The 14,121-nt window shown below is 49.9% G+C and overlaps 2 protein-coding genes across 5 annotated transcripts in view; one reads left to right on the top strand and one right to left on the bottom strand.

Annotated features, from left to right (window-relative positions):
- STIMATE (STIM activating enhancer) overlaps positions 1-14,121 on the bottom strand; it is a 35,971-nt gene that overhangs the window by 19,735 nt on the left and 2,115 nt on the right. Inside the window, exons 1-2 of one of the 4 annotated variants that reach the window (XM_090147924.1) lie at positions 6,193-8,083; positions 254-2,427 (exon numbers count right to left, since the gene is read on the bottom strand). The exons of 2 other annotated variants lie outside the window; for them this stretch is intronic. In XM_090147924.1, coding sequence (XP_090004050.1) covers positions 254-275 — 22 coding nt within the window. In that variant the 5' untranslated portion in view covers positions 276-2,427; positions 6,193-8,083. Of the gene's footprint in view, positions 1-253; positions 2,451-6,192; positions 8,084-14,121 lie in introns of those variants that run through there. One more of the 4 variants, XM_090147925.1, reaches the window with a different exon arrangement.
- LOC149916369 (uncharacterized) lies at positions 2,528-6,179 on the top strand. Its single transcript, XM_090147923.1, has one exon. It carries the CDS (start codon positions 2,838-2,840, stop codon positions 5,847-5,849), a length of 3,012 nt encoding a protein of 1,003 aa, XP_090004049.1. The 5' UTR covers positions 2,528-2,837; the 3' UTR covers positions 5,850-6,179.

Genomic DNA, 14,121 nt, shown 5'->3' with positions numbered 1-14,121 from the left:
AGCACCAGGCAATGGAAACCTTTCTATGAAGGATGGGTCCACTTCCCTCTACTGCCCTAAGCACAGATCCTGAGCACCAGAGGTTCAGTGTGCCTTACCAGAGCCTTGCTACACCAACCCTGAACGATAACTATTCAAGCTATTATTTCAAAAGTAGTCTCCTAAGAAAATGTGGTTGTTGGAAATTAAAAAGTGGCAAGAAGAAAAGACTGCATACGTCCCCCAAAGAAAAAGTTGTAACAGCATCACTCACCATGGGTCTCCATGAGCAGCATGCCATAAATACGCAGCTTCTGTTACACCACAAGCAGCACCCAGGTGACTTAACCAGTTCACAGCAAGCAGTGCCTGGTCACAGCAGGAGCTGATAATACCTTCACTTGTGCAAAATGGGGCAGTGCACAGCTGTGGGCTGGCTCCTGGGAAAGCAGCCCCCACCTGCCCCAAACAGCCACGCACTGGGTGCTCAGCCCCAGCAGTGCCAGGCACACAACACAGCTCACTGCTGCTCTGAGAGCACAGCAGATGAAGAGTAATTAGCTGGGAGCGTTCAGAATTTCACACTCAATTATAAACGAAGAAAAAAGCGCTGGTAGTTTATCCATCTGATGCCAGAATTTTTCAGGAAAGGAAATAAAAGCGGTTCTGCCAGCAAGCACGGGAGCTGCCAGATGGGCAGATAACAGACAAGACAGCACGGAAGGCAGAGCATTAGGAATGCAAGCTCAAGCTCATTAGTTGTCTCCTGTTTCACGAAGTTGCTAGCAATAATGCAGGACAGATTTCACTTATTCTAAACTCTGTTTTGGAAGGCTGTCAGAAGCTCTGCTCTGCTCGTCACTCCCAATGTCTTTTCCACAACAGTAGGAACAAATAAACACCACTGATTCCCCAAAATCCCGTTAAGAGAAACGTGCTGCACTGCAGAAGGACAGCTGCTGCTGATGGTGACCCCTGTGCTTATCTCCTCTTTGAACCTCTCCTTTACACACGAAGGCAAAGCTTTTAGGAGACTGCAGTTGAAGTTTTACTCGAGCCCCCCATTACCTCCTGTGCAGCATTATTCCTTAAGAAATCACAGATTTCCCCAGATCAACCCTGCAACAAATGTCAGGCCTAATGAGAACGAGCTGAAGCAATGCCTTACAAAAGGGAAACAAGTCTGTAAGCTACACACGTGGCTAAAAGCTTCTGTGACACTGAAGAGCTCAATATCTCCTTCCATTCAGAGGTTTTTTTAAAAAGAACATCAATTTTCACTTGTTTGTTTTAAAGGGAGTAATAAATGCATGACTTTGTTAGCATGAAAGACTGAAAGCAGCAGTGCTTTTGCCATGCTGCTCATTTCTCCAGACAAAACAGAGCAGCACTGTGTGCCCAGTGTTTCACTTTTCACCCCACTGTTAATTCATAGAGTCACAGAATGGCCTGGGTCATCACAAAGCTCCAACCCCCAGCCACAGGCAGGGATGCCAACCTCCATATCTCATGCCACACCACACTGCCCATCCAACCTGGCCTTGAACACCTCCAGGGATGGACGGGGCATCCAGACTCTCTGGGCAGCTGTTCCAGCACCTCACCACTCTCTCTGTAAAGAATTTCCCCCTGACATCCAACCCAAATCTTCCCTCCCTCAACTTCAAACCATTTCCCCTTGTCCTGCAGTTATCCACCCTTTCAAAGAGTTGATTCCCCTCCTGTTTGTAGGCTCCCTTTAGGTACTGAAAGGCTGCAATGAGGTCACCCCGCAGCCTTCTTTTCTCCATGCTGAACAAGCCCAGCTCCCTCAGCCTGTCTTTGTAGGGGAGGTGCTCCAGTCCCCTCATCATCTTTGTGGCTCCTCTGGACCCTCTCCAACAGCTCCATGTCTTTTCTGTACTGGGGGCTCCAGACCTGGACACAGTGCTGCAGACGGGGTCTCACAAGAGCAGAGCAGAAGGGGACAATCACCTCCCTGTCCCTGCTGGCCACCCCTCTGCTGAGGAGCCCAGGATCCCATTTGCTTTCAGCACTGCAAGAGCACACTGCTGGCTCATGCTCAGTTTTTCATCCACCAGGACCCAAAGGTCCTTCTCTGCAGGGCTGCTCTCAAGGACTGATCCTTCCAGTCTGTGTATATGCCTGGGACTCCTCTGGCCAAGTGCAAAACCTTGCACTTTGCTGTGTTGCACTTCCCTCTCTCCCTGTGCCTTGTTACCTGAAAGCATGATGCCCAAACGCCTGCCCCTTCAGAGCCCCCTGCTCACTGCCCTGCAGAGGAACCCCACCTCCCTCCTGCTCACACTTTGCCTGCCTGCCTGTGCCCAGCCACTGTTTTCCAGCTGGGACACAGGACACCCCAGGAGCAGTTACTTTTTCACTACGAAAGAAACACACCAGTGAACCAATACTGCTACCTGAGCTTTGGAATAGAACAGTGTAGTCCTCCCTGTGACGGGGTCAGGTTTCCTATGCTCAGGGCTTGCCAAACGCTGCCCCACAATAGGACAGCAGGTAAGCAAGGGGTGTGGACAAAGCGGGACAAGAATATTTAAGTGCCTACCACATTTTAATAAACGCCATTTTGCCTCACGCACTCTGGGGTCTGTGTGAGCATTTGGCCCCGGCCCGGTTGGGGTCGGTTTCGCTGGCAAGTGGCGCCCTCGGTCGGCAGAGGACGAGCAATGAGAGACTACTACTACAAGTGGTGACCCCGACGTGATCTGCCTATCGAGGGTTAACCACCCGGCGTGCCCGTGAAGCGGAGAAGAGCCTGCGGAGTGGCGGCAGGTCGCTCACGGAAGACACATCGCGGAGAAGAGCCTGTGAAGTGGCGGCAGGTCGCGTGTGTAACCATGGAACAGATTATTAAGGTACTTTTGCAGTTTTGTAAGGACTACTGCGGCAAAAATACCCCTTCAAAGGAGGAGGTAGCCGCGGTGCTTTCGGTTTTAAAAAAGGGAGGGGAGCTGGACTCCCCTCAGCAAGTGCTGGATTCGGGTAGGTGGGATTCGCTCACCTCGGCTTTATGCCAACGCGCCATGAATAACCAAAAGGCTGCTGAACTTAAAACCTGGGGCTTGATACTTGGAGCCCTTAAGGCGGCTAAAGAGGAGGGTAAGCTTAAGGTGGAAAAAGGGGTGGAAAGGGCTCCGGGGGGCGGGTCTTTGCTACCTTGCAGTACTGACGACCAAAGCGTGGCGGACAAGATGGCGACGGTCGCCGCGGCGAAGGGCGGGGAAGAGGAACTCCCGACCGCATGTCTACCAACCGCTCCGCCCGCTCCGCCCCCGCCCTACCCTCCGCGGTCGTTATATCCTTCTTTGGAGGAAGAAAAGGCAAGGGCGGGGCTTCGTCCCAAAGGGGGGAGGGACGGGCGTCTGCTGACTGATTGGGCTAAAGTAAAGGAGGAGGCACAAGACCGGGGCCTTGCGAACCCGGAGGCATTTCCGGTAGTGATTTCCGATGATGATAACCCGATCTGGGTCCCGCTGGACCCGAAAGCGATAGCGAGGGTGCTTGAGGCAGTTGAAAAGAAAGGATTGAAGTCCCCCCTGACAATGAACGCCTTGGAGACATTAATATTGCCGGGACCCCTGTTACCATACGATATTGAGAATCTGATGCGCATGATTTTGAAACCGGTGCAGTATACGCTTTGGAAGGAGGAATGGCAGGCTAGACTTAGACAAATGCTGGTTACAGCCCAGAACGATCAGGGGAATCCGCTTCACGCGTCTAACCTGCAGAGATTGACGGGTAGTACGCCGGGTATGATCACTGCACATGCCCAGCTTACGGAGCTGAGGCCCGGGGAACTAATAGCCACTACAGACGCTGCCCTTGAGGCGTTCAGAAGGCTCGCAAGAAATGCTGAGCCGTCTACTCCGTGGACGGAGATTGCACAAGGTCCCACTGAATCCTTCCAGGATTTTGCGGATAGGTTGATCAAGGCAGTGGAGGGATCGGAGCTGCCTAGGGCAGTGCACGGCCCCGTGATCCTGGATTGCCTCTATCAAAAGTCGAGCTCGGACGTACGGGCTCTATTACGGGCGGCGCCAGACAGGTTCCACACCCCCGGTGAGGTCCTTAAGTATGTGATGGACAAGCAAAAGTCTCAATCATCAGTGGCAAGCGAGGTTGCTGCAGCGGTAGCTGAGGTGATGCTAGCGCATGGGGTTGCTGGGCGGCAGAGTCCAGATCGCCCGCCTGGGCCATGCTTCAGGTGCGGTCAATTAGGTCATTTTAAGGCACAGTGTAAGAGCAACGGGGGTATAGTGTGCCAAATGTGCGGGAGGAGAGGTCACACTGCACCGCAATGTAGAGCTCGTGGGCTGCGATCTCGAGGTAGGGGGGATGAGGGTCCCTCTTACGATTCATGGGATTCTCAGGAAAGGCGGGCTTTGGATCTAGGCCTGCCACTAGCTGCGCTATCGTTGAGCTGCGGGGAGCGCCCCTTGGTGAAGATTACAGCTGCAATTACGGAGCTTCCCGCTGGCTCCCCAGGGCCGCGATCTATTTTCCTTACCGCCCTGGTGGACTCAGGAGCGGATGTGACGGTTTTTGCGGAGTCCGACTGGCCGCCCACGTGGCCAGCGGGGGCCACTCAAACTATAGCGGGAGTGGGGGGAACTGCTCCAACGCGGAGGTCAGCCAAGCAGATCGAGATAATCGTGGTCAACAGAGACGGTTCCCTGGAGAAGCCCGTCCTGCTAACCCCGCTGGTAGCGCAGGTACCGGGAACCCTGTTGGGGCGAGATTACCTGCGGGGTGTGTCTGCTCGGATACAACTGCAGGCCTTAATTGCCCGGTGGGCAGGCACAGATCCGCGGCTGAAGCCATACAACGAGACCTCTTGGACTGTGGTCAGTCCTGTGAACACGGAGGCTTTCTCCATTACTTCGGGTTATTGCGGGTATACCAAAAATGAAACACGGGTCTTCACAGGGCGCAATACAACCTGCTTGTCAAAGGGTGGGGTCCTTTCTAAATCTAGCGGTAGATCCTCATTTAATTGTACGGCAGTTTGGGACTTTTATGGGTATGGGTTCACTTTCAAACGGGGGGTCAACGAGGTGCTATGGAATAACAAAACGGCTAAGGCGTTGCCCCCTGGAATCTTCCTGATCTGTGGGGATAGAGCCTGGCAGGGCATCCCGCACAATGCCTTAGGGGGACCCTGTTACCTAGGGGAACTGACATTACTGTCTCCGAATTTCACGACATGGATGCAGTATGGCCCGAGCATCATGGGTCACCATCGTCGCCAAAAGCATTCGAGCCCTCTCCCGGAGAATTGTAACGATGAGGTAGAGTTATGGAGTGCCACAGCACGGATATTCGCATCATTTTTCGCCCCTGGGGTTGCTGCAGCACAGAGCTTGGCTCAGATAGAACGCCTAGCATGTTGGTCAGCTAAGCAGGCGAATTTAACAACATTAATATTGAATGCGATGCTAGAAGACACAAACAGCATTCGGCATGCGGTGCTGCAAAACAGAGCAGCCATCGACTTCTTGCTCCTGGCACAGGGGCATGGATGTGAAGACCTAGAAGGAATGTGTTGCTTCAATCTTAGCGACCACAGTGTATCCATCCATAAAGCGCTGAAAGCCCTGCGAGACCATACGGAGAAGATCCAAGTGGAGGACGACCCCATCGGGGACTGGCTGAGAAGTGTGTTTGGCAACTTTGGAGGATGGGTTGCGAAAATTATTAAGGTAGTTGCGCTAGTATTGCTCGCAATAATTTGTATTGCGGCCATTTTGCCGTGCATAATCATGTGTTTCCAGAATTGCCTCACAAGGATCATGTGGCAAGTTATGGACCAACGGATTCTGTATCACAAAACGAAGGAACAGTTGTGAGAGATGTACTCGCGTTGCGATCGCGCTGCTACGGGATATTCCTGAGCATAGGGAGGGGGAAATGTAGTAGGCGTGGCGAGGAAACGGTATGTGACGGGGTCAGGTTTCCTATGCTCAGGGCTTGCCAAACGCTGCCCCACAATAGGACAGCAGGTAAGCAAGGGGTGTGGACAAAGCGGGACAAGAATATTTAAGTGCCTACCACATTTTAATAAACGCCATTTTGCCTCACGCACTCTGGGGTCTGTGTGAGCATTTGGCCCCGGCCCGGTTGGGGTCGGTTTCGCTGGCAAGTGGCGCCCTCGGTCGGCAGAGGACGAGCAATGAGAGACTACTACTACACCTCCCCAGGACGCACAGCCAAATGCATTACCTGAAGGTGGTGGCTCTTCCCTTGCTAACACTTATTCAAGCTGAAGGAATGCTCCTGAAGCAGCAGAATTGGATGCAGCACTCCAGCACAGGTGACAGGCAGCCTGCATCAGAGGTGAGCCTGCTCCATGCATCCTGCTGGCACAGCTGTGCTGATGGGGCTGTCAGTGTGGGGAACCAATGTCAGAGCACAGCTCCCAACCCAGACACCACGCCAACAGATGCTGTAACCTTTTTTTTTCCTTTCCCCTTTTACTTTTCCCTTCTCTTCCTCCTACTTTTTTTTCTTTTTTAAGGCAAAGCTGACCTGTCAGACATCCAACCCCAGTAAGCACAGATTCAGACACAAGCCCCCACTCTCAGTTACTGGCCTGTTTGCTGGGCAGCATTCTAGAGGTCAAAACCTGTGTGCAAACTGTGCTGTGCAAACAAGAGGATTCAACCCCTTGACTCCTGGAAGAAATGTCAAAGGTACAGCAATGATAAAACATTGCAAGCAAAGGTTAAGCAGCACAGATCCATGTTACTGCGCACTAAGCACCAATTTATGACACAAAGCACCATTTTCACCTACTGCTCAATAACAGATAAAGCTTTCCTGACATCACTAGGACAGCAGGTATCACTGAACTTTAAGCCATTCACTCCAGTTGTTTTAAGTCAGCAGAAGTACTGCCAAAGCATGGCAACAAATGAACCCATCAGAGAGCTCATCAGCCAGTCCTGCAGCTGGAATAATCTTAAAAGCAGAAGCCAACTCCCAGATTCACCTTCAGACAAATGCAAAAAGCACATTCCTCTTAGTAGAACACAGCAAAGGGAGGCCAAGGGTGGATTCACCCCGTCTGTTTAACAGCCACCGAAATCCTATGGAGCTCTTGCTAACCAGATTTATTCTTATGCTGAAGGAACAACAGAAGCACCGCGTTGCAACAACGAGACTCATTTCACATAACATCAACAACAACAACAAAAAAATAATGCAAAAAGATACACAGCCAACTTTCACATGCTCTTTTCACAAAAACAAACAACGAGTGGAAAGCCGATGGCCAGCTGCCATGCAGTAGTTGCCACTTCAATACAGCGTCTCTACCAACAAGGTCTTTATTCAGAGCAGATGAAAACGGCAATAATTTCCATGTGCAGGAGCACTGCTCTTAATGATACAGCTTTGTACCTCCTGGCACTTGTGCAGCTTTCATAAAAGCCTCCCAGCACTCAAACCTTACGCCCGCACCATAAAACATCGTGCTGTAAGAAAGCTCGAGCTCTTAGCATCAGATGAACGAGGTAATTCTTAAGTTCAATTTTAAGGCTGTCTAGACTACTTCATTTTCTATCATTACAATTACCTCCCAAAGAAAGCATTCAAATCCTATGCAGATAAACTAAAATATCCTGCCTGTCACACCATCACCCTCAAGACAAGAAATGAGATTTTATGATATTTTTAATAGCTGATGTTTTCCAGCATCAGTGAGAAACTAAGAGCAATAATTCTAAAAGAAATAAAAGTTTCTGAGAATAACATCTGAAATGACTTGAGACGGAATACATATGCTGTAAGTTGTGAGTAGCTGTTTTAAAGTCGTTTTTGGCCCATGGGAAAATCTGTACTTCTGCCAGTGGGAGAAAATGACAGAAACAAGAACAAAAAGCAAACAAAGGCTGTGCAGGTGATGAGGTGATGAGCTGGCCTGCTGGCTTTGGAGCTGCCAAAGACTGATGGGACCAACCCTATAAAGCAGTGCTTGGCCAGACTTTGGGCATTTTACCAGTTATCAGTTCTCTAAAGCAGATTACCTTCGAAACCCTTAAAAACTTAGGAACTCCCCTCCCTGGTTCACCTCCCAGCCCCAGGTCCTCACTACTTACACCATCTTCCTTCAGCCAGTGTAAGTGTGTTGTGGTAGAGAAAGGGAAATGATAATAATTATGAAAAATAAATACATACATATGAATGCATACAACAAGTGACACACAAGCAATTGCTCACTATCCTCCAGCCAATGCCCTGCTAGCCCCTGAGCAGTGGAAGAGAGCAAGATGAACTCCCACCCCCTACAAAACTCCTTCCATGTGATGTCACACAGGATGGAATATCCCTATGGCCAGTTTCAGTCCTAATTCTCTTCCCTCCCTGCTACTTGGGCCCTTTGTGCAGACACCCTTGGCTCTATAAACTATAAAGCAGCAACAACAAACATCAGCGTTATCAACACTGTTTTTCACAGAATCACAGAATCACTAAGGTTGGAAAAGACCTATAAGATCATCCAGTCCAACCATCCACCTATCACCAATGGTTCTCGCTAAACCATATCCAACACATATCCATATCCACACAACATCCAAACGTTCCTTGAACGCCTCCAGGGAAGGGGATTCCACCACCTCCCTGGGCAGCCCATTCCAGTGCCTGACCACCCTTTCAGAGAAGTAGTATTTCCTAATATCCAGCCTGAATCTTCCCTGGCACAGCTTGAAACCATTCCCTCTAGTCCTGTCACCAGTTATACGGGAGAAGAGGCCGACCCCCAGCTCGCTACAACCTCCCTTCAGGAAGTTATAGAGAGCAATGAGGTCTCCCCTGAGCCTCCTCTTCTCCAGGCTGAACATTCCCGGCTCCCTCAGCCGCTCCTCATAAGGCCTGTGCTCCAGACCCCTCACCAGCTTTGTTGCCCTTCTTTGAACACGCTCCAGGGCCTCAATGCCCTTCTTGCAGTGAGGGGCCCAGAACTGGACACAATACTCGAGGTGCGGCCTCACCAGAGCTGAGTGCAGGGGGACAATTACTTCCCTGCTCCTGCTGGTCACACTACTTCTGATACAAGCCAGGATGCCGTTGGCCTTCTTGGCCACCCAGGCACACTGCTGGCTCATGGTTCTCCTAGAACCAAACCATAGCGTCAAACCTGGCACCCTCAAGAAACCAAGTGCATCCCAGCTGTAACCAAGACAAAGCAGAAGCACAACTCTGAGGCACCAGCTCCCAAAAAATAACAACATAAGCAAACTGTGAGGCTGTGCAACACAGAACTCAGAATTGGTGGTAGGAACACGTCGGCAAGCTGAGCAGCAGTGGGTACAAGCAAGTTACTCCTGACTGAAGCACCATCCCACTGCCCCCCACAAAGGCAGAGCAGTGTAAGCTCTGGGGCTATGCTCAGCTCAGTGTAGGGTGCACTTTTGGCTGTGGTCACACAGCCTTTGAGTGGGACTGTGCTGTGAGAAGGTGAACATTTCCTGCCTGCAGACGTGGTTCATCATTTCATCAGCACCATCCACACAGATAAGATCTTGTCAGATACTTGCTCGAGTCTGCAAACTTCATTAACCATGAAATTAATATCACTACAGAGTGCGAAAATGCACGGTGTGTTTGTGCAAATCAGCTCCTTACCAATTCAATTAGAAGGCATTAGTCAAGAACATAAACTCATTATGCAGATTGCAGTTAAACAACAGGCTAGCTAACAGTTCAGAAGTTAGTTCTGATTAAACACAGCTTTCAGTTTCAGGCTAATTTATCATTTTAATAATTTCCAAATGTCAACAAAACTGAACCCTTTTTTCTAAACATTTCATGATGTGAACAACATGCATAATTATGCTCAGAACAATCTTATTATCTGGAATATAATTATATCCATAGAATCACAGAATGGTTTGGGTTGGAAGGGACCTAAAGATCATGCAGTTCCAAGCCCCTGCTGTAGGCAGGGACACCTCCCATAGCCCAGGTTGCTCACAGCCCCATCCAGCCTGGCCTGGTGTGCTCCCAGGGAAGGGGAATCTTGTTGGGCAACCTGTTCCAGTGTCTCACCACACTCACAGTAAAGAATTTCTTCCCAATATCTAGGAACCAGAATTCTCTCTACCAGAATTGGATGCAGCACTCCAGCTAGGGGTTCACTAAAGCAGAGTAGAAGGGAGAATCACCTCCCTCAACTGGCTGGTCACACTTCTTGTGATGCAACACAGCATACAGTTGGCCTTCTGGGCTGCAACAGCGCACTGCTGGCTCATGTTGAGTCTTTCATCAACCAGCACTCCTAAATCCTTCTCCTCAAGGCTGCACTCAAGCCATTCTCCTCCCAGTCTGTATCTGTGCTGGCCCCAACCCAGCTGTAGGACCTTGCACCTGGTCTTGTTGAAATTCACGAGGTTGGCATGGGCCCACATCTCCAGCCTGACCAGGTCCCTCTGAATCCAGCAACCAACTGGATAATATGAGCCATGTAACACGTTCAGAGCTAAGGCAATAAGCAGGCTCCACACAGTTGTTAATGAAAAGTTTGTTTAAGGAATTTGTTTAAAACAAACAAACAAAAAAATGGTCTTTTTAAAACAAAAACACGGACATAGCATTTCCAGAAGACCTGCTGCATTTGGAGACACGGAAATATTCAAGACCTGACATCATGAGGACATGAAGACAGCTAATAAATTGATATTACAATCTATTCCGCACACAGACATTTTTTGCAGTACGTCCTTGCAAAGTAAAATCCAAGCTAACGTAGCTTAAGTGGTGCTAAACGTTATGAGAAGATTTCCCCTGTGTTCAGTGAATGCAGGGATGCACATCTTTACTATTCCACAAAGCAAGAGTGCTCTTATGTCTCCAAAAATCAGAAACAACTTTAAAATTGTTACTCCAAGGTTTCATTTGGGGCTTTTTTCTTCCTTTTCTTTTCAACTGAACAGCTCCTGACACGGTCATTATTTATCTCTGCACAGTGATGCCTGGGAGCAACACCTGTCTGTTTCTTGCGGAGCCCAGAATGGACAGAAGTACATATTTTAAAGAATACTACAATATTCGCACGGTAAAAACAAGCAAATCATTGACTTTTACCCACATGGCTGCTTTTTTTTTTGTTTTTTTTTTTCTCCTTGTGGTTTTTAAAGCACCTCCCATCTTTGTCACAAACACCAATGAGGTGCCCCTGAAAGGACATTTCACCAAAACAAGAAACAAGCACACGGCACAGCAAGCAGCACCTCCGCACGTGGGGACAGAAAGCTCCGCTCATCTCAGTGTAGTTGGGCCGGCTCGGAGGGCCGTCAGACAGACAGACAGACGGACGGACGGACAGACGGGGTCCCGCAGAGCCCGGAGCTGTCCGTGGTGCTGCCAGGCCGCGCCGCCCCCCGCCCTGGAACAGAACGAGCCGCACTCCAGGAAGGCACGAGTCCTCTGCTAAGTGCACTGTGCATGTGAACTACACGTTGAAAATGGAGTAGGAGGAGCAGCTTGTGACAGACAGGTAAAGGGACCGGCAACAGGACTTTTCTCCATAGCTTTGTGCAGCTTTAGCCCATGAAAATGGTATCATCTCCAATGATACAGAATCACAGAATCACTCCAGTTGGAAAAGACCTTAAAGATCAACAAGTCCTACCATGACCTAGCCATCCTACCCTACCTCTAACAACCCTCCACTAAATCATGTCCCTGAGCAGCACATTCAAACAGTTTTTAAACACATCCAGGATGGTGACTCAACCACCTCCCTGGGGAGCCTATTGCAGTGCTTAACAACCCTTCTGTAAAGAAGTGTTTCCTCATATCCAACCTAAACCTCCCCTGGTGCAACTTGAGGCCGTTTCCCCTCATCCTGTCACCAGTGAGCAGAGACCAGCCCCGCTCTCACTGCAATCACCTTTCAGATATTGGAAGAGAGCAATCAGGTCTCCCCTCAGCCTCCTTTTCCCCAGACTAAGCAGCCCCAGTTCCTTCAGTCTCTCCTTGTAGGCCATGTTCTCCAAGCCCTTCACAGGTCTTGTTTCCCCTCTATGGACCTGCTGCAGCACCTCCATGTCCTTTCTGTACTGAGGTGCCCAAAACAACCCAGCACTCGAGGTGAGGCCTCACCAGGGCTGAGTACAGGGCAGGATGACTTCCCTGGTCCTGCTCACCACAGCATTGCTGATCCAAGCCAGGATGCATTGGCCTTCTTGGCCACCTGGGCACAGTGCTGGCTCACGTTCAGCCCACTGTCCATCAGCACACCAAGCTCCCTTTCCATAGGGCAGCTTTCCAGCCACACCTCCCCAAGCCTGTAGGGTTGCGTGGGGTCGTTGTGACCAAAATGCAGGACCCAATGCTTGGCCCTATTGAAACTCACACAGTTAACCTTGGCCCATCGATCCAGTCTATCCAGATCCCTCTGTAGTGCCTTTGTCCCCTCAGGCAGATCAACACTCCCTCCCAACAATCTACAATGATACCACACACGTGGGAATACTGTGCTAGCACATTCATCAATAAACCCTTAACTAGAGAATGCTCAGAAGGCGTTTGGCACTCCTGGCAGAATACACTGCGTTACACAAAAACGTTTTAAATGAGCTTTGTGGCATCAGTAATAAAATCTAAAAACTATTGCACCAAAAAATAAAAGCCAAGAAGCAAATATCATTTTAAACCAACATCGCTATGAAGGCACGCTGTGACACACACTTTGAAACTCCAACAGTTGCCTTGCTGGCCTGAAGCACAACCAACCACCCCTTGTGGCAGCGGAAACCCATTAAGGCTTCCTGTTACCAAGTGGCTTGGCATCCATAAACTAGGTTGGAAAATTACACACACCTAGGCAGGAGGACAAGAGCAGAATTAGCTTGGGCTTGGTTTCCAGTGGCCACTCCAGCAGCTCACAAGGTGCTGTCCCCCATCACACCGCTCCAGGCGGTGCCTGCCAACATCACAGGGACATTCTGGGGAGGCCATGGTGGGACCTTGGAAGATAACATATGCTACTGGAGGAGAGCTGAGAGCGTAATGTCAGAGCAGCCAGGCAGGTGCACACACAAGAAGGTGCCAAGCTGGAGTGACAAACAGTAAGCAGTTTTGCCTTAGAACAGTCCTTCAGTCATCTGTAGATGGACATCCAGTAATGAGGTATAAAAAAGTCCTGCTCACTACTATAACCAGAAAAAATATTTAGTTAGTAGAATGGAAAGTAAGATCCAGCTAGAAAAGGGCAAGCTGGGGTCACCTTTTGATATACCCATTTAACAGCACTTCATGTTGAGATGTCATATTGACTATTTTTAAATGCCTCTGTGCATAAAGAACAATTCTGGAATACATCTTGATTGATGCTCTTTTCACTTCTTTTTCTACAGAGGCTCCTGGACCAGAAGATCTCCTTCTAGGGTTCCCTTCCCAAGAAGGGGAGAGGCTCGCCCCTTCTGAAGAAATTTAAGCAGCAGCCAGGCAGCCACGTGCCCTCTGCTCCCTGGCTTGCTACAGAGGGATGCTGTACACAGCAGTCTGGCTCTGTGCCGAGGATTAATGTCATGTGGGCAGGCAGCCCACCACTGACCCAACAGCTGTGCCACGTCTCAGCCTGACCACGACTCAGCCACTTGTCCCTCAGTACTGCTACCTGTTGTGCCCAATGGATGGAGGATTGCAGGGGGGAGATACTTCAGTCTGAAAGCAAACACACGGATCTGTTCATTTCCTCACTGCTCTGGCCATGTGACCCAGCTGTGGATGTTCCATGCCTGCATTGGGGTCAGAGACAGCTGTGAGGGTGCCGAGGTCATGCCTGCTCTCTTGTCCACAGCATGAAGTCCTGATTCTCTTTCCTATCAGATTTGGCTCATGGAGTATAGAGAAGGCCTACTTGACTAACGGAAGCAATTTTTAAAGATTTTGGAACAGCAGGCCAGACATTGTTTCAAATATGACAAAAAGGGTAGAAACAGCAAGGCAAAAGCAGGAGACCAAACAGAAGCAGCGCTTCCAGCACAGCACAGCTCCTACCTGGACGTGAGCCAGCAGTGTGTGGTTGCAGCCCGGAAGGCCAGCTGTGTTCTGGGCTGCATTGAAAAAGGGGTGGCCAGCAGGGAGAGGGAGGTGATTGTTCCTCTCTACTCG

This window comes from Phasianus colchicus, chromosome 11 (assembly GCF_987193195.1).
Source record: "Phasianus colchicus chromosome 11, bPhaCol1.hap1.1, whole genome shotgun sequence".
Lineage (NCBI taxonomy): Eukaryota > Metazoa > Chordata > Aves > Galliformes > Phasianidae > Phasianus > Phasianus colchicus.
This window is presented reverse-complemented; position numbering and strand designations above follow the sequence as displayed.